This window comes from Carettochelys insculpta, chromosome 17, assembly GCF_033958435.1.
Source record: "Carettochelys insculpta isolate YL-2023 chromosome 17, ASM3395843v1, whole genome shotgun sequence".
Taxonomy (NCBI): Eukaryota; Metazoa; Chordata; order Testudines; family Carettochelyidae; genus Carettochelys; species Carettochelys insculpta.
In genome coordinates, this window is record NC_134153.1 from 1,513,742 (window position 1) to 1,539,846 (window position 26,105).

General features: G+C 58.0%; 1 protein-coding gene across 1 annotated transcript; it reads right to left on the bottom strand.

The window, feature by feature from the left end:
• Nucleotides 1-1,370: 1,370 nt before the first annotated feature.
• On the bottom strand, nucleotides 1,371-8,962 carry LOC142022291 (waprin-Phi1-like). The gene is made up of 4 exons (XM_075011987.1): nucleotides 8,763-8,962; nucleotides 8,383-8,517; nucleotides 6,610-6,761; nucleotides 1,371-1,512 (listed from the first exon to the last, which is right to left on the bottom strand). Exons 1-3 carry the CDS (start codon nucleotides 8,848-8,850, stop codon nucleotides 6,613-6,615), a joined length of 372 nt encoding a protein of 123 aa, XP_074868088.1. The 5' UTR covers nucleotides 8,851-8,962; the 3' UTR covers nucleotides 1,371-1,512; nucleotides 6,610-6,612.
• Between the last annotated feature and the right edge of the window lie 17,143 nt (nucleotides 8,963-26,105).

Consider the following 26,105-nt stretch of genomic DNA (forward strand, 5'->3'; position numbering starts at 1 on the left):
ACTTTTCCGTATAACACCGTGTAGGTCTGCCCACGCCGGGCCTGGCTGTGGGGTGTGGGCTCTGCCCATGCTGGGTTCTGGCTGTGGGGTGTGGGCTCTGCCCATGCCGGGCCTGGCTGTGGGGTGTGGGCTCTGCCCACGCCGGGCCTGGCTGTGAGGTATAGGACGTGGGGTCCTCCTTCAGCTCTGGTGGCTGCAGCCTGATGGCTCCAGTGGCAGCAGCGCTGATGAGTCACCTGCAGTTTGCAGTGTGTGTGCATGTGTGCATGCATGCGCGCGCGTGTGCACGCATGCGCGTGTGCACACATGCGTGCGCGTGTGCATGCTTGCTTGCGTGTATGCGTGTGCATGCGTGTGTGCGTGTATGCATGCATACGTGTGTGCGTGTGCATGCATACATGTGTGCGTGTGCATGCATACATGTGTGCGTGTGCATGCATGCGTGTGCATATATCTGTGCGTGTGTGTGTGTGCATGCATGCGTGCGTGCCTGGCTCTGGGGGAGGGGAAGGGCTTTTATTCTGAGCTGGGGCTGAGGGGGCTGTGGTGATCTTACATTTCTACTGCACACCCCTGCAGTAGGGATGGGCCCACCCGGGCGGGGCCAGGCCAGGTCTGTGGGAGAATCCCAGGCAGGCAGCGCATTGGCCCCCGCGGGCAGGCTGTTCACACCAGCTGGGGGCTGGCGGGTGCTGGGGAGAGCCACTGAACCCAGCCAGACATCCTGGCTAGAATGGAAAGCACTCCCCCGGGCGTGCTGCAGCTCTCCTGCCCCACGGCCAGCAGCTCTGGGTCAGCTGGGAAGCGGAAGGGCTGGATTCTCTGCTGTGTTACTTCAGGGCCCTGCGTGGGGCTACTGCCAAAGAAGCGCTGTGGGGTGCAAAGTGCCTACGTCCAGGCCGTCTCGGCCGCTCTGCTCCTGTGCCTTGCAGCAGAGATGCGAGGCCGGGACCAGACCAGCCCTCCCCTGAGAGCTGCCCAGAGGCTCGGGGCAGCGGTGAAGGAAGGGGCTGGACCAACTTGTTGTGTGGGGGAAAGCCAAGTGCCCAACTGCCCTCTCCAAGCCTGGCAGGGGCAGGAGGGCGACCTGGGGCCTGTTCTCAGCCCCAGCCCTGGCTTGTCACCCAGGGAGCTGTAAAACGGGCAAGCCTGCGTTCCCCCAGCCGGCAGCATGGCCTGGTGCCGAGTGAGCAAGCACAGGTTTGGACACACACTGTCCGCGGTGAGGCGAGGGTGCAGGACTGGAGCTCAGCTTGGCTTTGGCCCTCTGGGCACGGCAGGTATTCTGGGTGAGACATCGGTGTAGGATCAGAGCCGGCCAGGCCCCTGCCCCAAGCAGCTGGAGAAGACGGAGGCATGACCACCAAAGCTGCAAGAGGAGGCTGTTTTATTGGGGTCAGGGCGAGAGCCTGGAGGCTGGCTGGGCAGGGTACTCGGAGCTGTGTACAGCACACCAGGCGTTTCTGAGAACAGCTCCCCTTTGGCTTGGAGATGGGCAGCTCGAGGACACATCTGCAGGGGGAAGGTCAAACAATGAGGAGGCTGTGCGCAAATGCCCTGCCTGCTCCATCAGCCCTGGCTCGGGGTGGGGCTGACAATGAATTGCCTCCTGGGCACTGCCAGCCCCATGGGTGGGGTCCTGAACCCCTCGGCATGGCAGAGCCCCTGGCTCAGGGTAGGGAATCTGTAACAAGAGCCCTGCTAGAAGCCTGTGGGCCCAGCTGAGCCCTGTGGCAAGGAGCAGCTCTCCCTCCAGGTCTGGCTGTCCACCCATCCCCAGGGCTTCTCATACCACTGTGCAGTGAGACGGGAAGTCCCACAGCACCTGGGAGTACTGGCTATGAGTCTTAGGCACTGGAGCTGGGGCACAGGAAACACGGCCACCCCACCCCAGGTTGCCCGTCCTGCCAGTACTGCGCTGCAGGGGCACAGACAGGTGCCAGGGGACGGTTGGCCCCTTATGAAAACTCAAGGGGTGTTGGCTGGTCAGGGGCTCCCATGTTCTGCATGAGCCAAGCGTTCCTGGGCCGAGCTGGGGCGCAAAGCCAATCTCAGAGCCAAACAGCCAAGGGGGCAGAGCTGTGCACAGCCCACAGCCAAGGGGGATGGAAGCAGAGCAGCAGAGAGCAGCTGGGCTTGGAGCTGCCCAGAGTGAGGGGGGCTCTGAGCACAGGGAGGTCTCCAGCCAGGAGGCCTTGCAGGCCAGCTGTGGAGGGGGCTTGGAACCCCAGGAGGGGCTGATGCTGGGAGAAGGGTCCTGCTCCCTGGGGTGTTAGGGCGCGCGGCCACCAGCAGCGCAAGTATCTGACCTAACTCAGAGAGGCAGCCGAGTTAGTCTGTAGCTTCGAGAACAAGAAGTCTGGTGGCACCTTGTAGACTAACAGATATTTTGGAGCATGAGCTTTAGTGGGTAAAAGAGGGGTCTTTGCCCACCCATGAAGGCTTCTGCTCCAAAATATCTGTTGGTCTACAAGGTGCCACCGGACTTGTTGTTGTTTTTATCCGACCTATGGCATCCCTGCAGCCAGCCAGGGCCTGAGCAGGAGGCCTGGTCCCCTTTGACTGCTCCTGGGTTGTCCTTACTGTTTAAAAGGTGGGCTGATGTGCAGACATTGGATTGGCTTTGAACTGTCAGATCAGTGGGTGCCCCCGGAGTCCTGGTCCTCAGCCTGTTGGAGGCAGGAGGACTCTGCTGTGCAGGAGAGTGGAAGGGAGACCTCGAGGTCAGGCTGGATTCTGCGTGAAGGAAGGGGGAGTTGGGACTCAGCTCCTTTCACTAGCCCAGCTCATGAGGGTAATACGTACGTCAGACAAGGTCCCCAAAGCAGCAGGCCTATTTCCCTCTTTATAGAGATTCCGTGCAATCTATCGCACGCCCCAGGAGCACACACGGGGATGCCGTGCTATCCATCACACGCCCCAGGAGCACACACGGGGATGCCGTGCTATCCATCGCACGCCCCAGGAGCACACACGGGGATGCCGTGCTATCCATCGCACGCCCCAGGAGCACACACGGGGATGTTGTTCTATCTATCACACGCCCCAGGAGCACACACGGGGATGCCGTGCTATCCATCGCACGCCCCAGGAGCACACACGGGGATGTTGTTCTATCTATCGCACGCCCCAGGAGCACACACGGGGATGCCGTGCTATCTATCGCACACACCAGAAGCACACACGGGGATGCCGTGCTATCTATTGCACGCCCCAGGAGCACACACGGGGATGCCGTGCTATCTATCGCACACCCCAGGAGCACACACGGGGATGCCGTGCTATCTATCGCACGCCCCAGGAGCACACACGGGGATGCTGTGCTATCTATCGCACGCCCCAGGAGCACACACGGGGATGCTGTCCTATCCATCGCACGCCCCAGGAGCACACACGGGGATGCTGTGCTATCTATCGCACGCCCCAGGAGCACACACGGGGATGCCATGCTATCTATCGCACGCCCCAGGAGCACACACGGGGATGCCGTGCTATCTATCGCACACTCCAGCAGCACACACAGGGATGCCGTGCTATCTATCGCACGCCCCAGGAGCACACACAGGGACGCTGTGCTATCTATCGCACACTCCAGCAGCACACACAGGGATGCCGTGCTATCTATCGCACGCCCCAGGAGCACACACGGGGATGCTGTCCTATCCATCGCACGCCCCAGGAGCACACACGGGGATGCCGTGCTATCTATCGCACGCCCCAGGAGCACACACAGGGACGCTGTGCTATCTATCGCACACTCCAGCAGCACACACAGGGATGCCGTGCTATCTATCGCACGCCCCAGGAGCACACACGGGGATGCTGTGCTATCTATCGCACGCCCCAGGAGCACACACGGGGATGCCGTGCTATCTATCGCACGCCCCAGGAGCACACACAGGGACGCTGTGCTATCTATCGCACACTCCAGCAGCACACACGGGGATGCTGTGCTATCTATCGCACGCCCCAGGAGCACACACAGGGATGCCGTGCTATCTATCGCACGCCCCAGGAGCACACACGGGGATGCCGTGCTATCTATCGCACACACCAGAAGCACACACGGGGATGCCGTGCTATCTATCGCACGCCCCAGGAGCACACACGGGGATGCCGTGCTATCTATCGCACGCCCCAGAAGCACACACGGGGATGCCGTGCTATCTATCGCACGCCCCAGGAGCACACGGGGATGCCGTGCTATCTATCGCACGCCCCAGGAGCACACACGGGGATGCCGTGCTATCTACCGCACGCCCCAGGAGCACACACGGGGATGCCGTGCTATCTATCGCACGCCCCAGGAGCACACACAGGGATGCCGTGCTATCCATCACACGCCCCAGGAGCACACACGGGGATGCTGTCCTATCCATCGCACACACCAAAAGCACACACGGGGATGCCGTGCTATCTATCGCACGCCCCAGGAGCACACATGGGGATGCCGTGCTACCTGTCGCACACTCCAGGAGCACACGGGGATGTCGTGCTATCTACTCCATGCCCCAGGAGCACAAGGAGATGCAGTACTATCTGTCACACGCCCCAAGAGCACACACAGGGATGCTGTGCTATCCATTGCACGCTCCAGGAGCACACACGGGGATGCCGTGCTGTCTATTGCACGCTCCAGGAGCACACACGGGGATGCCGTGCTGTCTATTACACGCCCCAGGAGCACAAGGGGATGCCGTGCTATCTATCACACGATCAAGGAGCACACACGGGGATGCTGTGCTACCTGTCGCACACTCCAGCAGCACACACAGGGATGTCGTGCTATCCATCGCACGCCCCAGGAGCACACACGGGGATGCTGTGCTACCTGTCGCACACTCCAGCAGCACACACGGGGACTCTGAGCTATCTGTCGCACGCTCCAGGAGCACACACGGGGATTCCATGCTATCTATCTCACTCCCCAACAGCACACACGGGGATGCGGTGCTGTCTGTCGCATGCCCCAGGAGCACACATGGGGATGGCATGTAATCTATTGCATGGCCCAGGAGCACACATGGGGATGGCATGTAATCTATTGCACAGCCCAGGAGCACAAGGGGATGCCGTGCTGTCTATCGCACTCCCCAGGAGCACACACAGGGATGCTGCGCTATCTATCGCACTCCCCAGAAGCACACACGAGGATGCCGTACTATCTGTCACATGCCCCAGGAGCACACACGGGGGTGCTGTGGTATCTTTCACACAGCGCAGGAGCACACGAGGATGCCATGCTGTCTATCGCACACTCCAGGAGCACACACGCAGATGCTGTGCTATCTATCGCACGCCCCAGCAGCACACACGGGGATGTCGTGCTGTATATCGCACGCTCCACGAGCACACACATGGAGATGCCATGCTATGTCTTATATGGCCTAGTAGCACATGGGGATGCTGTGCTACCCGTCGCACACTCCAGCAGCACACATGGGGATGCCGTGCTATCTATCACATGCTCCAGAAGCACTTGCGGGGATGGCGTGTAGTCTATTGCATGGCCCAGGAGCACACACGGGGATGCTGTGCTCTCTATCGCACCCCCCAGCAGCACACACGGGGATGTCGTGCTGTATATCGCACGCTCCAGGAGCACATGGGGATGGCTTGCTATCTGTTGCACGCTCCAGGAGCACACATGGGGATGTTGTTCTATCTATCGCACCCCCCAGCAGCACACACGGGGACGCTGTGCTATCTACCGCACACTCCAGGAGCACACACGGGGATGGTGTGCTATCCATTGCACGCTCCAGGAGCACACACAGGGATGCTGTGCTGTATATCGCACACCCCAGGAGCACACACGGGGATGCCATGCTGTATATCGCACGCTCCAGGAGCACACACATGGAGATGCCATGCTATGTCTTGTATGGCCTAGTAGCACACGGGGATGCCGTCCTACCTGTCGCACACTCCAGGAGCACACATGGGGATGTTGTTCTATCTATCACACCCCCCAGCAGCACACACGGGGATGCCGTGCTATCTACCGCACACTCCAGGAGCACACACGGGGATGCCGTGCTGTATATCACACACCCCAGCAGCACACACGGGGATGCTGTGCTATCTACCGCACACTCCAGGAGCACACACGGGGACGCTGTGCTATCTACCGCACACTCCAGGAGCACACACGGGGATGGTGTGCTATCCATTGCACGCTCCAGGAGCACACACAGGGATGCCGTGCTATCTATCGCACACCCCAGGAGCACACACGGGGATGCCGTGCTGTATATCGCACGCTCCAGGAGCACACACAGGGATGCCGTGCTATCCATTGCACGCTCCAGGAGCACACACAGGGATGCCGTGCTGTATATCGCACGCTCCAGGAGCACACACAGGGATGGTGTGCTATCCATTGCACGCTCCAGGAGCACACACAGGGATGCTGTGCTATTTATCGCACACCCCAGGAGCACACACGGGGATGCCGTGCTGTATATCGCACACCCCAGGAGCACACACTGGGATGATGTGCTGTCTATCGCATGCCCAGGAGCACCCTGGGGGATTCCCTGTTCTCTTCCTTGTGCCCAGGAACGACCCAGGCTCTCTCTCGCCTGCCCCAGGTACTGCCGTGCTGACCTTCTAAACGGGTTCGGTGCAAACCAGTTTACGACAGCCGTTTCTGCAGCACTTCAAGCTCCCTTGGCACTGTGTGTCGCTGGAGCAGAGGTCTTTGCACAGCCCCAGCATGGGGATCCCACCGCTCACTTCTGGGCACTGGCCAGGCTTTTCTGAAGAGACAAGAGGAGGCAGTGTGATTTCCTTTGCATTTCCCTTCCCCAGAGGGGTCAGGGACAGGGGAGAATCCCTGCAGCCCAGGGCTCAGAGAAGGAGCAGCAGCCACTCCCTTGCCGCTGCTTGGCTGTGTCCAGCCCAGCCTAGCGTGCACAGCTGCGCGTTCAGGGGCAGACAGGGAGCTCTCAGGGCTTGGCTACGGTAAGGGCACTGTGGCCGCCAGCTGTGCCGTGGGGGCAGCTGTAGGTGAGTGACGCTGCTGGCAGGGCACCCAGGAGTGCCACTAACCCAGCCCCACAGGAGGCCCCGAGCAGCCTCCATAGCCCTTGTGCTGCCTGCACTGGGGCTGGGGCTCCTGCTGCTGCCACAGGCCTGAGCGCCACGCCCTCGGCGGGGACCGCCCAGCAGCGCCCAGGCCCCGGAGAAGTGGATGGGCTGCACCGGGCCTGTCAGTGGGGAGGTGCAAGAGCCGGCCGGGCGCGAGACCCCACAGCGGCTGACCTGGCGGGCGGGCAGAGGAGGAGCAGGAGGCCAGGCACGCAGTGCATGCTGGGAGATGGCTGGGGCTTGGGGGGGTGGGGGGCCTGAGGAGGAGCTCAGCCCACTCCCAGCCCCCTCCCAGCATGCTCGAGCAGACGGAGACTTGAAGGAGCTGCACTGGGCGGGGAGCCCACCCAACACCAGGCGGCGGCTGCGCTCCCCAGTGGGGCACGGCTGCAGGCGCCTCCCCCCCCCCGTGGGGCAGCGCCACATGAGCAGCGTTACCGCCAGGGAAATGCAACGGCCAGAGCCCAATGGGGCGGGGCTTCTCCTCTCTATCGTACCCCGAGTCTGAGCCCTGCGGGGTTCGCACTCGGCACAGCCCCCCACAGCTAGCTGCAGCCGTTCCATCCGGGGCGCCAGGCTGCTGACGAGGCCCCAGCGCAGGGGTGCAACCAGCCGTCCCCCCCCCGCTGAGCAAGGCGCTGTCTGGCTCTGGGCTCCCCTGCTCCCCCTCAGGCACTGGGATGCTCCCGCAGCTCCTCTGCGAGGAAGACATTCAGGGGCACAGTTCTGCTGTTCAGGGTTGTGGCTGGGTCTGTTGCAGGACAGTAGAGAGACAAGGGGAAGGTTCAAGCTTGTAGTGGTCCAGCTGCCATCGATGAGAGACCCATCGAGCTCTTCCGCAGGCTTGAAATGCTTCCGCTGCCAGCCACAGCTCCCCTGAGCCCCTCAGCTGGGGGCTGCTGCTCCAGAGGCCCCGGCAATGGCCTGGAGCTCCAGGGGGTGTACAGCGCCCACCATGGGGCTGGCACATCTCTGGCCCCTGGACCGAAGCCATTCAGCTCAGGGTTCCCTGGCAGAGGGATAGGAGGGGCCCAGTCCCTAGAACTGGCACACACAGGCCCCGATCCCACAGAGGACCTTCCCTGCCCCGGCCTGTGGGCAGCGCCACATCACAGGGGCCACATCGGCGCCACCCAGGAGAGCAGTACAATCGCTGGCATGGAAGGCAGGGCCCTGGCTACCCTCACGGCTCCCGCGGCCCCTCTGCACGCCCGCCATTGCATGAGCAGCCTGGGCAGGGCAGTGGCAGGCCCAGCGGACGGGGGCGTGCGGCAGCGCTGTGGGCATTACCGTCGGGGATCTGGCAGGACCTTCCACAGCCCGTTGGGCAGCACTTGAGGTTCTCCTCACAGTCGCCATCGTCCTGGCACTCCTCCGTGCAGTTAGCCATCGTCAGCACCAGGGACGGGCACACGCCCTCCTTCTCTGAAACGCAAAGGCCCAGGATGGAGCCAGGCCAGGGTGGGCCCAGGGGAGGGCCGGGCTGCAGGCCCACAGAGCCGTGAGCGCCTCTCCTGCCCCGAGCAGCAGGGCTGAGGACCCGGCTCATGGTGAGCGGCTCCAGAGCATCTGGAAGCTGGGTCCTGGCTCCATCCTGGTGCTGGAGGCACAAGCCCCCCTTGCACGGTGGGCTGCCTACGCGGCCGGGGTGGCTGGGGAGGCCTACTCACTTGTAACGTTCTGACCGGAAGCTGAGGGCAGCTGGGCCCAGAAAGCCAGGAGCCCCAGGAGGAGCAGAGCACGGCTGGACTTCACCATGGTGCTGCAGGCAGCAACTCAGAAAGCCCAGCCCTGGCTGGGCTTTAAGCTTTTCCTGAGGTGGGGCCGCAGCCACGGAGGGAGGGACTGGCTCCCTGGAGAGCTGCGCTCCCTCTCCACTCTGTTGCACAATCCCTGGGTATCAGGTATCTGCTGTAGCCTGCCTGCAAACCAGGAAGTGAGAGCTGGGAAGGGACCCAGCATCTGACCACTGACAGCAAGTAGCTGCACCTCTCAGGCAGCTCCCCGGCCTCCTCTAGCCCACGACCAGCGGAGCGCGGGTGATCCAAGAACCTGCTTCTCCTGGCGTTGCAGCTCCCCAGGGGATGCTGTGTCCAGGTGAGGCTGACCGTGCTCTGTGCATTGCAGAGAGTGACTGAACAGCTGAGTACTGGGCAGGAGGAGAGAGCAGGGGTGCAGCCCTGAGCCCCCAGACTGCTGCAGGTTGGGCTCAGGAAAGCATAGGTCACCGAGATTTGGGCTGAAAGAGACATTGAGCCTCTGTGGCTCACAGGCCACTGAACGCCTCTGGGCTCTGGGCTGAGCCCAGGCGCTGGTGTGTGGCTGAAGCTCCCCAGAAGGGCTCTGATAGCAAGAGACGGATATTGCACATGTCCCAAGGGATGGTGGTCTGCTGCAGGGCTGTGCCTTATGTCTACTGCTTGCAGCAAGCGTCAGACCCGGTGCCCCACCTTGGGCTCCTGTTCTGCTTCTCCCGGCTGGACTGCCAGCCCTGCAACACCTGGGACTTCCTCTCCACAGAAGGAGACCCCGGAGGGAAATGCTGAATGGGGTCAGGCTTAGAACGGGCCCCTGAGCAGCCCCCGGAAGGGCCCCTGGTCGAGTTGGGGCAAAGTGACAACCTAAGCCAGGGAGGGCAAGGGAGGCTGGTGAGTGCACTTCTCCAGGCCATGTGGGGTGCAGTCCACATGCACCTCATGCCCCGGCCCCAGCTTTACGGGCCTGTCATTAGAAACAGCGGCAGGAAACATCTCCACAGCCAGAACCCGGGGAATCTGGCAATGCAGCGCGATAAAAACAGCCCCAGGCCACGCCTAGAACCCCAGCAGGCTGCATGCAGTCTGGGGCAAGCAGCTGCCCACCGCTGCCCTAGGTGGGCATGGTCTGTGCAACCCCTCACTCACAGCTCCACCGCAGCAGCTCCAGGGCACAACGCGACGGCCACAGTGCTAGCAGCCCTCCAGGCCGTGTGTGGGAGGGCCTGGGAGGATGCTGAGGCTGAGGCTGCCAAACCCACACTAGCTGGCAGCGTGGAGTGGAGCAGAGCCCTTAGGCACAGCAGTGATGGGGGCTGTCTGAGCGCAGGGGGAGCGGAGCAGCCCTTCGGAGCCCCATGCCCGTGAGCACTGGGTTGGGAGGAGCAGGCACTGTGCCCGCCCCAAGGCAGAACCTGTTCACCAATGTTCATGCGCATGCAGGTGGCAAGGGCGGGCACCCCCATCTCCATATTGGGAGTGTGCCAGGTGACTGTCTCCTTATGCCTGACTTCGGTGGGTAAACTGAGGCACTGCCCAAGAGGGATTTGCTCCAGGCTGCTGTGAGGCAGACGCGCCTCTGCCCCAGGGACGTGGCGCTGGGCACACGCCTGTCCCTGGCCAGCTCCGACGCGCTGTGGGCACACGCAGTTTGGCAGCTCTGTGCTGGTGCATACTGTCAAGTAATTTAAAGGCCAGAGTCAACAATGAGGCGGGCGTGGCGTGGCCATAACTCAGCTCCAGTTGGCTTGTTCCCACCCAGCTCTAGGCACGCAGGGGCTGTTTACGTAACCAGAGGAGCCAACGGTCACAGCACAATGGCTCTTTCACACAGTTTGCACCTGCGCCAGGTCTCGTCAGCGCCGCAGAAAGGGGAGGCTCCCGCCGGCCGCGACGCTGTACGTCTTTCACGCTGATCGGTGTGTGGGCCCACGGCTTTGCCAGGCACCGGCAAAGGTCTGCAGAGGAGTGGCTGAGCCCACGCAGCGCCAGCGAGCCCTGCCAGGTGCTAGCCACGCACACAGCTGAGGTGCCCAGCTCCCATGTCTGGCTGCTGTCAAAAGCCAAGGCCAACCCTCCCGCACACAGCCGTCCCCAGCTGGCGTCCAGAGCAGGAGTCAAAGCCGCGCAGCCAGGCAGGCCAGCACCTCAGCCCCACTCCGCTGCCTCAGGAGGATCCCTCCAGCTTCACGCAGCATATGTGACTCGTCTCCGCGAGGGAGCCGTGTTTGTCTGGGTCTTTGCAGAACGGGAGCAGTATTCCTGGAGCACCTTAAAGACTAACCATGTTCTTTATTAGGTGATGTGCTTACATGGATTCGCCAGATCTGGAGAAGTGGGTCTGTCCCACGAAAGCGCGTCGCCTGATGAAGGATATGGTTAGCTTTCAGGTGTTACAGCACTACCGCTTTTGTTTTGTGGCTTCAAAGGTGTTGAGGAGCCATTATAATACCATTACCCAGTCCAGCCCTCGTGTCCTCCTGCAGCCAGTGACAGCTGGCTTGGGTGACGTAATGCTCCCAGCCATGGTTGCCATTGGCTGAGGCTGTTGTCACTCAATAGCCTTGCGAGACCGCAGTGGTGCTGGTGTTCCAGGGCAGCTGGCGTGCCCTGGTTTCCCTCGCGTGATGCGGACGCTGGGTCTGCAGGTGCAGCTGGCACGGGCACTCTCTGTGAAGGCAGTCACAACAGCTTGTGGAGCTGCACCAGGGCACAGCAGCCTGCAGGGCTCTCTGCATCCCCAGGCCTGAGAGGATGTGGGGGTGGCTCCACCGAGGGACAAGGCGTCGGGGGAAGCTGAGGGTGCCTAGCCTGGTGCCAAGCGGGGCAGGCTGGTTGTCAGTTCGTGTGCTGTGCGGTCAGTGCTGAGCACTGCAGGGCTGTGGTCTGTGACAGGGGCACCCAGTGCCGTTTTCTTACAGTTACCAGGTAATACCAGGCAATGGGCCAAATGGCACTTCTGCTCCGACTGCAGCCAGGAGATGCTGGGAAGGGCCTTGGTGTGGTGCACTAGGTCTTTGCCTGCCCCTGCCAAGGCCCCTGAGTGGCGCCCATGCAAGGAACACAGGAACACACCTGTTACACATTGACAGCGTCAGCCCCCGACCCAAGGCAGCCCAGGCCGGTGAGCTGGGTCTGGGGAAACAGGCTTCGGCAGCGAGGACAGCCAGGGAGAGCCCCTCCGAGCACCGGGGCTGTACCTGCCCCCAGCCCGAGTTAGATTGGCCCTTGAGTAGGAGAGCGAGGGAACCTGCTGCCACATCTGCCTGGGTCCTTGGAGCTGCCTGCGGGGCCTGGCTCTTAAGGCTTTGGGAGCTCAGCAACAGAACCTCAGAGTCTCCAGCTGTGCTCTGCCTGGCCTGTGGGTGCTGGCCGCCTGGGAACGCTGGGAAGTGCCCCTGCGCTGGGCTGGAGAGCGGAGAAATCAGCTCCGGCTGCCACACCTCAGTCCTGCCCGGCCAGTTGCAGGGGTTGCTCCGGGCAGGGAGGGTCAGTTCCCGCTCGCTCAGACGGGGTCACAGGCAGTTTACACTGAGCCTGAGGTTACACTGTGACCCAGGGAGATTAACTGCTCCGAGAAGCTGTTCTGGCTGGAGCTGCCTCCAGCCAGCCCCAGCGCTGGAGGGGAATTAACTCGCTGGTGAATGGGGCCTGGACTCATACTTGGATTCAATCCAGGGCCACGGCATGGGAGCGGTTGGCCTGTTTGTGTGTGTGACTCACATTCCACCCTCAGGCCAGGGCATCCGCAGGGCCAGCCAGCTTCCTGCTCTGGCCGTCCCGCCTTCCTCCCTCCCCATTGATTGGAGCATAAGAACAGTGGGTGGGGAGGGTGCTCCTCTGAAGCCAGGCTGCCAGCCCAGGTCCCCAAGATCCAGGGCACCCTGCAGGGTGACCTGCCCCGGTGTCACTGGAGGACCTTGGGGAGCTGGTGGAGCCAGGAACCCAAAGGAGCATGGTGTCTGCTGACAGCCCCAGACCAGCCCACTGCCAGGGATACCCCTACACTCCCTCTGCCAGAGAGCTCCTGCCATCTGTGCTCCAGCCATGGCTCCCCCCACGCCAGGGGTGCCATGCCAACAGTCAGCTCGTTCAGGCTCTGCAGGCCTGGACAGGATGGGATGGGCCCACTGCCATTCTAGCTGCCAGGCCAGGCTTGGGCCCTATGTGTGAGTCTGGCTCCACTGCAAGTAGGTTAACAGGTGACCTCTCCCCCACACCTGTGCAGGTAGAGCAGTAAATGAGAACAAGCTGTGGCTTGTCTGATTGCTACAGCTCCCAGGGAGGTGACCCCCTTCTCTGTTCCACAGCATTTCTCAGCCTCGGCGGGTGCTCTGCCAACACGTATACCTGTCTTGTGGGGCTGGGAGGGAACCCAGTCCAGTGCCCACAGCAGGGCCAAGGCCATCCCAGTCGATTTTTTTTTAAATCTGTTTGCCCCAGACCCCTCAATGCCCCCACCAGGACTGAGCTCACAACTGTGGGTTTACAAGGCCAGTGCTCGAGCCTCAGAGCTATCTCCAACCCCACTGCCAGCCACCTCCTGCCCCCTTGGCAGCTGCTGGAGTGCAGGGGTGGAAGGGGTGGGGAACTTGCTTGTTTTGTCTCAGTTCCCTGCCACTGCTGGGGAGTCTCTGAGCTGTGAGACCAGAGGGCCCGATGCCCGTCGGCGCTGCGCCTGCCATGCCATGACATGCCACGCCCCTGCCCCAGCCCAGTGCCACCTGGCGTGGGGCCCGGCCCCTGGGCTCTGCCCTGGCCTCGTGGTGGGGAGAAGAGGGGCTGTTTGCAAACCATCTGGCGGGGGCTCTGCTCAGCAAGCAGCTCGCAAGGCTGGAGTTTGCCCAGTACTACCGCACCCCTGCAGCTCTCGGGGCACCTGAATGGCCGATGACTCCCGTGCCTGGCAGGTGGAGCCCCGTGCTCTGGCCCCAGGGCAGTGCTCTCCAGCAGGGGGCACCCCCACTTCCCTACACCCCACTCCACATTTATGGCCCCCTTTCCCCAGCTCCTGCACCATTTCCCAGTTCCTCCTGTGCTGGGAGCCAGGGGCTGGGGCAGAGCCCACATCAGCACAAAGATGGGTTTCCAACGTCATTCTCTGGCCATGGGCTCCGGCAGCGATCAGTGGTGGTGGGCACCTGGCTCAGCAGCAGCAGGATCAATGCACCAGGGTGCAGCGCTGCCCCAGACCAGTGCCTGCATGACTTCCCCACTGAGCCTAGCCCCAGACAGCCACCCCAGCCCTGCAGCTCTGCCCTCCAGCACCCAGCAGGCAGTCATGTGATTTACTGGGCAAGTCCCTGGCTTCTCTGCAAGGTGTGCAGGTCCAGGGCTGCCCTGCCCAGCTGCAGTTGTCTGCGCTTACCCCCTGGCTTGAGCCGGAACATGGGCTGTCCACACACAGGCTGCAGCTTGGCCCACAGGGCCAGGAGCCCCACAAGGAGCAGGATGGTCCCTGGGTTCATGGTGCCGCGGGTGTGAGTGCCCAGCGCTGCCCCAGCTGGGTTTATACTCAGTGTGGGCTGGCGGGGGCAGGGCTGGTGCCCGGGGCCCTTTGGGTGCTGAGAAGTGTTGGTTCATTTCACTGTTAACCCAGCCCTGCCCCCCACAGTGTCATGAGCTGAGAAGTCATTTACCAGCTGGACCTGGCGTCCGTGGAGGGGGTGAGCAGGGGGCTGGGGCAGCCCCTTCTCTGCAATAAAGAAATGTGTGGCCAGGTGCGGGCTGACAGGGCCATCATTAGGGGGCTGCAGGGTCTGGGACAAGGCCCACTGGGGTCCACATGCTGGACACGGACCCTTGGAAACCAAAAGACAAAGGGTCCAAGATGGACTCTGTTCACTCTTGTGTTGTCTCTCTTGTTCCACTCTGTTCAGGGACCTGGCCCCTTCTTCTTCCCATAGTCCCCTGGGCGTCCGCCCCCACCTGACTCAGGTGGGCTGTTGTGGATGAATCCCAGGAGACAGTCTCAGAGTTCTGAGCAGGACCTGTTCCTTCGTCTCAGCCCCGGTCACTGGGCTGCATCCCACTGCCACGTCCCAAGCATCTGGAATGTGGATTTGGTGTCCAAGCACCTGGTTTCCACCCTATTGTTCAGCCCAATGTCCTGGCTGGGGCTGAGTTCGCACTTCCTGTTGTGAAGCTTCGCACTGAAACATTTCCTAACACAGCTACAGAGCTAATATCTGTAACCTTCCCTACACACATGGCACAGCCGTGAGTAGCACACACAGATTCAGGGTATCATCAGCTTTCGTTAGACACCTCACACAATATTTGGCACCAATAGCCACACTGGCCATTAAAATGGCTTCCATACCCCATATAAAAATCCAGTCACATGACCGTGGCTCCTGAGTGTGCAGAGAATGGCCAAGAGTCTGCCTCCCCTTCCTTGTCCCATGGCCGCCAGCTTCTCAGAAATATGCCGGAGCCATGTGGCCCATCTTCCTCAATGGGACAAAACTCCTAACATGGAGGTTCTGAAGCTGTGTGGTGTCTGGGCATGAACGCAATGCGTACGAACAGACAGTTTGGTTGGCCTGGACATGTAATGAGAATGGATGACACACAGATACCAAAGATGGTCTTCTGTGGCCAGCTTGCTCATGGGAAGTGCTTCATCCGTGGTCAGTATAAGCACAACAAAGGCACCTTAATGGCCAATGTGAAGCCATGCGGCATATCTCCCAGTGATCTGGATGCTCTAGTTCAGAACAGATTGTCCTGATGGCAAACCTCTGTACAGGCTCTTAATTGCTTTGAGTCAGCAAATCCAGGCACTACAGGAAAAGTGTTGGATCCAAAAGGAATGTGCAATGCCTGCAGTTGGTGGCTTTTTTACGTGACATCTGTGTAGGGAATGTGGCAGCAGGAACGCAACGCTGCTGAAGGCTGGGAGGAATGTGTCTCCCAGAGGTCATTTGCATGAGAATGCAAAGGGCTGCAGGTGTGATACTGAGGCTGGGAGGAACGTGTCTCCCAGAGATCATTTGCATGAGAATGCAAAGGTGTGCATAGCTACGTCTACACGTGAAGCCTACATCGAAGTAGATTATTTCGATGTAGCGACATCGAAATAGGCTATTTCGATGAATAACGTCTACATGTCCTCCAGGGCTGGCAACGTTGACGTTCAACATCGACGTTGTGCAGCACCACATCGAAATAGGCGCTGCAAGGGAACGTCTACACGCCAAAGCGGCCCACATCGAAATAAGGGTGCCAGGCACAGCTGCAGACAGGGTCACAGGGCGGACTCAACAGCAAGCCGCTCCCTTAAAGGGCCCCTCCCAGACACACTTGCACTAAACAACACAAGATCCACAGAGCCGACAACTGGTTGCAGACCCTGTGCACGCAGCATGGATCCCCAGCTGCTGCAGCAGCAGCCAGAAGCCCTGGGCTAAGGGCTGCTGCACACGGTGACCATAGAGCCCTGCAGGGGCTGGAGAGAGAGCGTCTCTCAACCCCTCAGCTGATGGCCACCATGGCGGACCCCGCTATTTCGATGTTGCGGGACGCGGATTGTCTACACGTGCCCTACTTCGACGTTCAACTTCGAAGTAGGGCGCTATTCCCATCCCCTCATGGGGTTAGCGGCTTCGACGTCTCGCTGCCTAACGTCGATGTTAACATCGAAATAGCGCCCAACACGTGTAGCCATGACGGGCGCTATTTTGAAGTTAGTGCCGCTACTTCGAAGTAGCGTGCACGTGTAGACACGGCTCATGTGTGATACCTTTTCAGGCAAAGCTTAATGGGTAGCAAGTAAGCCATGAGATTTGGTCTATTGTAAACATGTAGTTGTAAAATCACAATTTAAGCTGACACTCAGTGTGGGAGTTGTGAGATCTCAAGATGCGCTGGGTTGTGGGGGACAGGGCAGTCGCCATAGGTGCATAAGACATTGATTACACAGGGCTCCCTGGTTTAAAGCATTGTAAAGAAGGAAGGGAGGGATTCTGGTTGAGGTAGCTTGTTGAATGCTTTGACCACTGGTTTGGCTATGGTTTGAAGAAAGGGGTCTGTACCACAAAAGCTCACCTAATAAACTGCTTTGTGAGTCTTTGAAGTGCCACTTGACTGCTTTTTGTTTTGATAGTTATAAGCCTGGTGTGATTAACCCTTCCCACCTGTTCAAAGTAACAGAGAGGAAGCCGTGCTAGTCTATATGCTATCAAAACAAAAAGCAGTCAAGTAGCACTTTAAAGACTTGCAAAATAGTTTATTAGGTGAGCTTTCGTGGGACAGACCCACTTCTTCAGACTGTAGCCAGAGCAGAACAGACTCAATATTTAAGGCACAGAGAACCAAAAACAGTCAGCAAGAAGGACAAATCAGAAAACGATAATCAAGGTGAGCAAATCAGAGAGTGGAGGGATGTGGGGGAAGGTCAAGAACTGGATTGAGCCAAGTATGCAGACAAGCCCCTATAGTGACTCAGAAAGTTCCCATGATGATTTAAACCATGTGTTAATGTGCTGAATTTGAATATGAAGCCAGCTCGGCTTCTTCCCTTTCCAGAATGGTGCGATAATTCCTCTTCAGTAACACACATACCTTTAGGTCATTGTCATTTCCTTGACAGGAAACCCCACAGGAGTTGAACCCGGCCCTTCTGGCAGGCATCTGGCATTAATAGAAGGGTTACATAAGTGGGGGCTCATCTGGGATACAACCAACCAGCTGGAGCCCCCACCCAGTGGCCTGGGACAATTTCACCCCACGTGCTGGTTGCTTGTAAGGCAGTTCTCCCCCCCTCGCAAGCACAGAGTCTGAGATAGAAATGGGTTGTTTAATGACCATAACCTACCCCAAGGTTACAGTGACAGATGCCGTATATCTAAGCAAAGATGAGACAAAGCCCTTTACCAAGATACCACTTGAGACCCTGTATCAAGTATGGCTCTACATTCCGCCCTCTCTATTTTCACATTGACTTCTGCTCTAGGTCCTATTAGTCCTCGTGGGAAGGCCGTGGGTCTGTCTCTTCTAGGGGAGCCTTCAATTCCCAAGGGTGTCGGCAGCTCCTTTCCCAAACCCTGTAGCCATTTCCCGACTTTTCCCAGGTGACCCTCAGCTTTTGGTACACCTGTGTTGGATTTTCCTTATTTCGACATCTTGCTGCAGTGTGTCCTTCCTGACCACATTTGTAGCAGAAGACAGATCCTATACTTGGCCGGCCTGTAGAAGTAGTGGTCCTGAGCCCAGTCTTATGGACCACTTCTGCTAGCTGTTCACCACTCCCTGGTGCCCAGGCTGAACCTACAGCACCCCTCAGTTCGTCCACCTGCACCATCAGGTCTTGCACTTTCTGGGCGAGCTCCTCTCCACTGTTCACCATCAATGTTTTGGGGGGGGTTGTGAGGGGTCGTACCGCCATGTTTGGATGGTTGAGTGCCCCCACTCTCACTGGTGGCCTGCCTTTCTTCCTCTTCTCGGATCTCTTTAATAAATCACGAATAGCTGGGTGGGGCCGCCAGTCGTTCCCTTAACCAAAGGTGGAATAGGATTGGGTGCTGGTATTGCGCTCCCCTCACAATTTGGGACACTCGAGTTTGATCCATTTGCTCCGCTGTGATGGCTCCATGCAAGACAACTCTCTGCACTAGTTTCTCCAACCTCTGAACATAGGTTGACAACTTTTCACCCCTCTGTTGTCTGGTATTCAGGAATTTGCAATAAACTTCCTCTGAATCTGCAGTCCTCTCAAAAGCATGATTGAGAGCTTCTAAGCAGTCATTTACACTAGCCTCCGTTTTACCCAGCTTCAACGTACGAATGACATCCAGCGCGGGACCCCGCTGGACTCTCTATCAGTCGCCTTCTCTTCTCAGCTTCAGGTACTGCCCACTCTCGGAGCATTTCAGTGGTATGTGCTAACCAGAGTTCAAACGCTTCTTCCCCTGTTATTGGGCCCGCACCTCCAGAAAATAAGCGTAACTTACGGTATGAATTAGACTCATGATGTGGTCGCAGGACCTTTTCCAACACTTGTCAAAGCTTTGGCCCATAGATCTGTAGAAGGGCCAGGGAACGATGGTTCAGCACTCAGTAGACATGACACATCTGCCACAGTCTTTCCTTCCTGTGCCAAGAAGGCTGTCATCTTCTCCTCAAATCCAGCATGTGAAGCGGGGCCTGTTGCAAAGGCCTTGGTGATCACAACTTTCAAGGTGCCAGTGGGAATCTTTATCTCACTTGGGATCTGCAAAGAGTCCACAGCTACTGGCAGTTCACATAGCACCACAAATGCTTTGTCGTCTACTTGAGGTCTAGTATATGACACCTTGTTAGAGAATCAATGGCTTTTGTTAGAAGGGCCTCAATTGGGCCATCTTCCGTACCCTCAGATATCCCTAAAACTAACAGACAATTTCTAGGATCGATACTCAACTCCTCACACCAGTCTTCTAGCATACGACCAGCCATGGTATAAACTCTAACTTATCCTGCAACAACAGAACTGCTTCTTACAATGTTATATATATGTGTGCTTGTAAGGGGTACTACGCAGCAAAAGAAATCCCAGACGAGCCCCCACTTATGTAACCCTTCTATTAATGCCAGATGCCTGCCAGAAGGGCCGGGTTCAGCTCCTGGGGGGTTTCCTGTCAAGGATACGACCAACCGGCTCGAGCCCCCACCCAGTGGCCTGGGACAATTTCACCCTACGTGCTGGGTGCCTGTAAGGCGGTTCTCCCCCCCTCGCAAGCACAGAGTCTGAGATAGAAATGGCTTGTTTAGTGACCATAACCTACCCCAAGGTTACATTGACAGATGCAGTATATATCTAAGCAAAGAAGAGACAAACCCCGTTACCAAGATCCCATCCCCATATGCAGTAGAACCAAGTCTCTTGCTGAGGCTCTTGGCCCTTTACCCCACACGGTTACAGGGTGTACGTCCCACGGTGCAGTCCCAAACCCAGAGCGCACAGATACAACACCAGGGCAGTACTAGCTGTCCACTTTTCTGCAGCATCCCCTTGCTGCCACCAGCCCCCCCGCCGTCGTCCGCCGCTCCTCCTACCAGCTGCTGCTCCTACGGGCCGCCCACCAGTCTGCCACTCCTCCTACCAGCTGCCCGCCAGTTGCCATCATCCGCCGCTTCTCCTACCAGCTCTCTGCCAGTCACCCTCGTTCCCCACCGCTCTTCCTACCAGCCACCTGCTGGTCACCATGGTCTGCAGCTCCTCCTAACAGCCACCCACCATCATCTACCACCAGTAGTAGTAGTAGTAGTAGGCATCCTCCAGTCTGCATAGACTATGGATCGCGCCCTTTATAGTTTCAATTGAGGACTTCATTTACAGCGTCTACTGTGACTATGAAGACCCACACGAGAGTGACAGTCCTTGCTGCATCTCTTGCAGATGTGGTGGGTGTCTGGCAAGTCCTTAGTGTGCTTTCTGTGCGCTCGCTTCTCCTCTGCTAGCTGTCTGATCCTCATCTCGCCCTTCTGAGGGCCCTTGTGTAATCCCTGCCTCCATCTGCTGCGGTCGTCTGCTTGTTCTTCCCAGTTGTCCAGCTCGATGTCTACCTCTCTGAGGTCTCTCTTGTAGACATCTTTGTAGCGCAACTGGGGGCATCCGGGAGGTCTTTTGCCAGAGGCTAGCTCACCATACAGGATGTCTTTTGGAATCCTTCCATCATTCATCCTGTGGACGTGGCCAAGCCAGCGGAGCCGCTTTGGATCACGCTTCAAACTTGCGCCGGTCCCATCCATCTGATCAGCGCTTATGCTCCAACCCTGTACGCCACACCAGAAGTAAAAGACAAGTTCTATGACGTGCTTAGTGCTGCTGTAGCGCAAATACCTGCTCGTGAACAACTGTACATCTTGGGTGACTTCAATGCCAGAGTTGGAGCTGATTGGGCCTCATGGCCTTCCTGCTTAGGACACTTCGGTGTGGGAAAAATGAATGACAATGGACAGCGTCTCCTTGAACTGTGCACGTACCATAATCTGTGCATCACAAACACATTCTTCCAAATGAAGCCACAGCACAGAGTGTCGTGGAGACACGCACGCTCGAAGCACTGGCATCAACTAGACGTCGTCATCACTAGCCATAATAACCTCAAAAACGTCCTTCTGACACACAGCTATCATATTGCTGACTGCGATACAGATCACTCGCTAGTTTGCTCCAAGCTCATCTACCAGCACTCCTTTATCAATCACACTGAGACAGAACCCTGTGATTTCAGCTCTTGATAGCTCTAGTTGGGGGTTTCACAAACACCCTCGTATCCAGCTCTGTCTTTCAACAGATGAGGAGCGTTTGCCACACCATGCAGCTAGCTGTATGGTATAACAAACTGACTCACCCACACCTCTTCCTTTATAATGCTTTAAATCAGGGAGCCCTGTGTAATCAATGTCTTATGCACCTATGGCGACTGCCCTGTCCCCCACAACAATGCAGAGTATTGGTGAGATCTCACAACTCCCTCACTGAGTGTCAGCTTAAATTGTGATTTTACAACATGTTTACAATAGATCAAATCTCATGGCTTACTTGCTACCCATTAGGCTTTGCCTGAAAAGGTATCACACATGCACACCTTTGCATTCTCATGCAGATGACCTCTGGGAGACACATTCCTCCCAGCCTCAGTATCACACCTGCAGCCCTTTGCATTCTCATGCAGATGACCTCTGGGAGGCACATTGCTCCCAGCCTTCAGCAGCATTGCGTTCCTGCTGCCACATTCCCTATATCTGTAATCAGCTCTGTCGATCAAGGACTGATTTAGCCGCTCACCCACAGCATCGCAGAAGATGGGATCTGTCGATTGACATCTCAGTCCAGGAGAAGAAGAAGATGCCTGAGCCACGTGCATGGCACATTGTGGTCTGTGTTGCTAGGGGAGAGTCATTTCTAATTCAGTCTGGCTGCTGTCCTCGGGCCCTGCCCTGCCCTGCCCTGTAGACCTGAATGCATACAGCACCAGCCCCCAAACATCTGAGCTCCTGCCCATGGCTGTCCCCCAGCTCAGTCACCCAGGGCAAGCTGTTTCTCGAGGGGATAAAGCAGCCGATGGCAGCGGAAATGCTGCAGGAACTTGACCCCTCGTGCTCTGGTGGCTGTGATGGGATCAGGCGCTGTGAGGCTCTGGGCTGGCCCTGTGGTGGTGGGAGAGGTGTGACAATTGTAGGCAAGGACCTTTGCTGTGGCACTGCTGCTGACTGGGAGGGTCTCTGTGGAACACCCAACGCCTGGGCTTCCTGTGCAAGGCAAACGCAGCCTGAGGCGAATGGTGAGACTGAGGCGGGTTTAACAGGCCCCCATCTGCCTCCCTGCCCAGCGCAACAGACCCCCTCCAGTGTCAGCCAGCAAAGCTGCTTCTCCCTAGCACCGCGGCCAGCACGGAGCAGTGAGACGATGGTGGGAACACTGAATGGGTGGGGTGGGCCCCACGCGTGTGTCGTGTGATGTGGCCGATGAGCTGGGAGGAAGGGTTGCTGTGATGTTGCCCAGGGAGTGGGGAGTGTGTGAAGGGCAGAGAAAGGCTGTGCCCAGCTGGCCTCGTACTAGGTGCTACTCGGGCGGGGACAGGCAGCTGCGGGGCTGGCGATGGAAACGGCTGCAAATCTGGGCATGGGAGTGATTTTCTGGTCCCGTCTCTCACCTGGCTCCTTGAGACGGTCTACAAGAGTCCAGGTATGCTGGGGCGAGCTCAGCCAGGCATTCCACAGAGAGTCCCGGGGCAGGCTCCATGTGGTGCTCAAATAAGGGATGCTCCCTGGATGACTCAGGCAGCTGGGGCCGTGGTCAGGTGCTGGAGGGAAAGCAGCAGCACTGCCGGTGATGTTATCTGGTTGGACTCTGACCAGATCAGTCGCTGTGGTGAGCCCTGGTACGTATTTGCAACAAGCTTTGCACAGAGAGGGCCGAGTGAGGTGTCTGTGGAAGGTTCTAGGCTGTGGCTCTGGTTGTGCCATTCATGTACACGTGTCATTTCTGTGTCTGACGTTCTCAGCTTCGGCTGGCATTTCAGTGTTTGATTTCAGTGTATTCCTCCCTCCCCCCCTCCCTTCCTACCTATAGTAGATTCGAATACAAAGGATCAGCACAGCAGAATTATTGGTCAAGATCTGAGTTATAAATTAACCTGGGCATGTGGCTGGTCCTCGGGGATCAGGAGAGACTTTTATTTGATGAATTTGGTTTTCATAACCTATAACAGTCTAACCAATATGGTTTCTCCAGCCATTTTGAGAGGCCTAAAGAGACTAAAGAGCAGCAACCAGTAACCATGAAACTACAAGTCACATACTCACATTCCACCTACATGACACAGAATCACAGAATCACAGGGCTGGAAGGGACCTCAGGAGGTCTCTAGTCCAGCCCCCTGCTTCAAGCAGGATCAACCCCAACTAAGTCATCCCAGCCAGCACCTTGTCCAGCCGGGACTTAAAAACCTCAAGGGATGGAGAATCCACCACCTCTCTAGGCAACACATTCCAATGCTTCACCACGCGCCTGGTGAAGTAGTTTTTCCTGATATCTGACCCACACCTTTCCCTCTACAACTCCTGACCGTTACTCCTTGTTCTGCCATCTGACACCACTGAGAACAGTTTCTCACCCTCCTTTTTAGAGCTCCCCTTCAGGAAGTTGAAAGCTGCAATTAAATCACCTCTAAGTTTTCACTTCTGTAAACTAAACAAGCCCAAATCCGTCAGCCTCCCCTCATAGTTCTTGTGCTCCAGACCCTTAATCATTTATGTTGCCCTTCGCTGAACCTGCTCCGGCAAATCCACATCCTTCTTATACTGGGGGGCCCAAAACTGGACACAATATTCCACATGTGACCTCACCAGTGCCGAATAAAGAGGAATAACTACTTCTCCAGATCTGCTCGAAATGCTCCTTCTAATGCACTCCAGTATGCTGTTAGCTTCCTTGGCTACAAGGGCACACTGTGTACTCATATCCAGCCTTTCATCCACCATAACCCCTAGGTCCCTTTCCATTGTACTGCTGCTGAGCCAGTCGGTCCCCAGCCTGTAACAATGTTTGGGATTCTTCCGCCCCAGGTGCAGGACTCTACACTTCTCCTTGTTGAACCGCATCAGATTTCTTTTGGCCCAGTCCTCCAATTTATCCAGGTCCCTCTGGAGTCTCTCTCTACCCTCCAACGTATCTCCCTCTCGCCCTAGTTTTGTGTCATCCGCAAACTTGCTGAGGGTGCAACCCAGTCCCTCATCCAGGTCATTAAGAAAGATGTTGAATAACACTGGCCCCACAACCGAGCCTTGCGGCACTCTGCTTGAAAGAGACCGCCATCCAGATATTGAGCCATTGACCACTACCCGTTGGGCCCGACCATCAAACCAGCTTTCTATCCATCTTATAGTTCAAGGTGTGATGGGGTTCAGGGGTCCCCATGCACTGCACTCTGGCCGCAGGCAGGAGTGACTCTCACTCAGCAGGTAGAATAGGAAGTTTATTAGGCCACAGAGGCCTAGTTTCTCACAGACGCGTCACTGCAGCAGTCAGAGACAGTCATTCCAGCCCGTCCTGGGGAGAGGAGCCCGAGGGGTGCCCCTCTGGGGTGTAGCTTCCCCCCTCGCCAGGCTGGCTGCCTTCCAGCTCCCTCTCCCCTCCAGCTTCTAATTGCTGCCTCTGATTCAAACCCAGCTCAGCTCCTCCCTCCTCTTTGTTCAGGGCAGAGGTGTTACCTGCCAGTTGTAGCCCCACGGTCATCCTTGGCCGCTGGGAGCTGCTCTGCTTGTCTCACACACATCCAGCCTGAGTCTCACACATGCACTCTCCCCACTCCATCACATCTCTCCCCCTTCTAGACCGAACTGAGCAGGGTCACTTAGCCAGTGACCCGGGGAAGTTCGGGGCCCTCCCTGAGTGACAGGGCATCGGCTATGGTGTTGTTGTTCCCCTTGACATGGACCACCTCCATGTCGTAGTCCTGCAGGAGCAGACTCCACCGCAGGAGCTTGGCGTTGGCCCCTTTCATGTGATGCAGCCAGGTCAGGGGTGAGTGATCGGTGCACACGGTGAAACGCCGTCCAAACAGGTACGGCTGCAGCTTCCCCAGTGCCCACACCATGGCCAGACATTCCTTCTCTATAGCTGCGTAGTTCTGCTCCCGGGGCAGCAGCTTCTTGCTCAGGTACACGACGGGGTGTTTCTCCCCCTTGTCATTCACCTACATTAGCACAGCGCCCAGCCCCACGTCTGAGGCATCGGTGAACACCAGGAAGGGCTTGTCGAAATCTGGATTTGCCAGCACTGGGGCCCTGACCAGAGCCTCCTTCAGCGGGCAGAGGGCCTCTTGGCACTGCTCGGTCCAGACCACCTTGTCAGGCTTTCCCTTTTTACACCGCTCTGTGAGTGGGGCTGCGATGGAGCTAAAGTGGGGCACAAACCTCCGGTAGTACCCCGCCATCCCAATGAAGGCCTGGACCTGCTTCTTAGTCTGGGGTGTGGGCCAATCTCTGACAGCCTCCACTTTAGCTGGCTCCGGCTTTAAGCGGCCGCTACCCTCCTTGTGGCCCAGGTAGGTCACCTCAGCCATCCCCACCTTGCACTTCCCTGCCTTGATAGTCAGACCAGCCTTCTGGAGTCGGTCCAGCACCCGCTTGAGCTGGGACACATGGTCCTCCCACGTCTGGCTGAAGATGCAAATGTCGTCCATGTAAGCCAGGGCAAAGCTCTCCATCCCTTTCAGTAGCTGGTCCACTAGGCGCTGGAAGGTAGCGGGTGCCCCCTTGAGGCCAAAGGGCAGGACCAGGAACTCGCAGAGCCCCACAGGGGTGATGAAAGCCGACTTGAGCTGGGCATCTTTGTCCAATGGCACTTGCCAGTACCCCTTGGTGAGGTCTATGGTGGTGAGGTAACGGGCTCCCCCCAGCTTGTCTAAGAGGTCGTCAGGCCTGGGCATGGGGTAGGCGTCCGATACAGTGATGGCGTTAAGCTTGTGATAGTCCACACAAAACCAGACAAACCCACCTTTTTTAGGGACTAACACCACGGGAGAGGCCCAGGAGCTGGAGGAAGGCTGGATCACCCCCAGAGCCAGCATGTCTTCAACCTCCTGCTCTATGTCCTGAGCCGTCCTCCCTGTGGCTCTGAACGGCACACACTTGATAGGGGCGTGGGTCACTGTCTCTATTCGGTGGACAGCCAGGTCAGTGTGTCCGGGTCTGTCCGAGAACAGCTGTTGGTGTGAATGCAGCACCTCCTTGATCTCCGTCTGCTGGGCAGGGGTCAGCTGGTCA

What these genes read in the sequence shown, in the direction of transcription:
- LOC142022291 (XM_075011987.1), bottom strand. Translation starts at nt 8,850, where the DNA reads ATGGTGAAGTCCAGCCGTGCTCTGCTCCTCCTGGGGCTCCTGGCTTTC. An exon ending in TTCCGGTCAGAACGTTACAA is followed by an intron (nt 8,518 to 8,762) that starts GTGAGTAGGCCT and finishes TTTGCGTTTCAG; the next exon opens with AGAAGGAGGGCGTGTGCCCG. An exon ending in GTCCTGCCAGATCCCCGACG is followed by an intron (nt 6,762 to 8,382) that starts GTAATGCCCACA and finishes TTGTCTCTTCAG; the next exon opens with AAAAGCCTGGCCAGTGCCCA.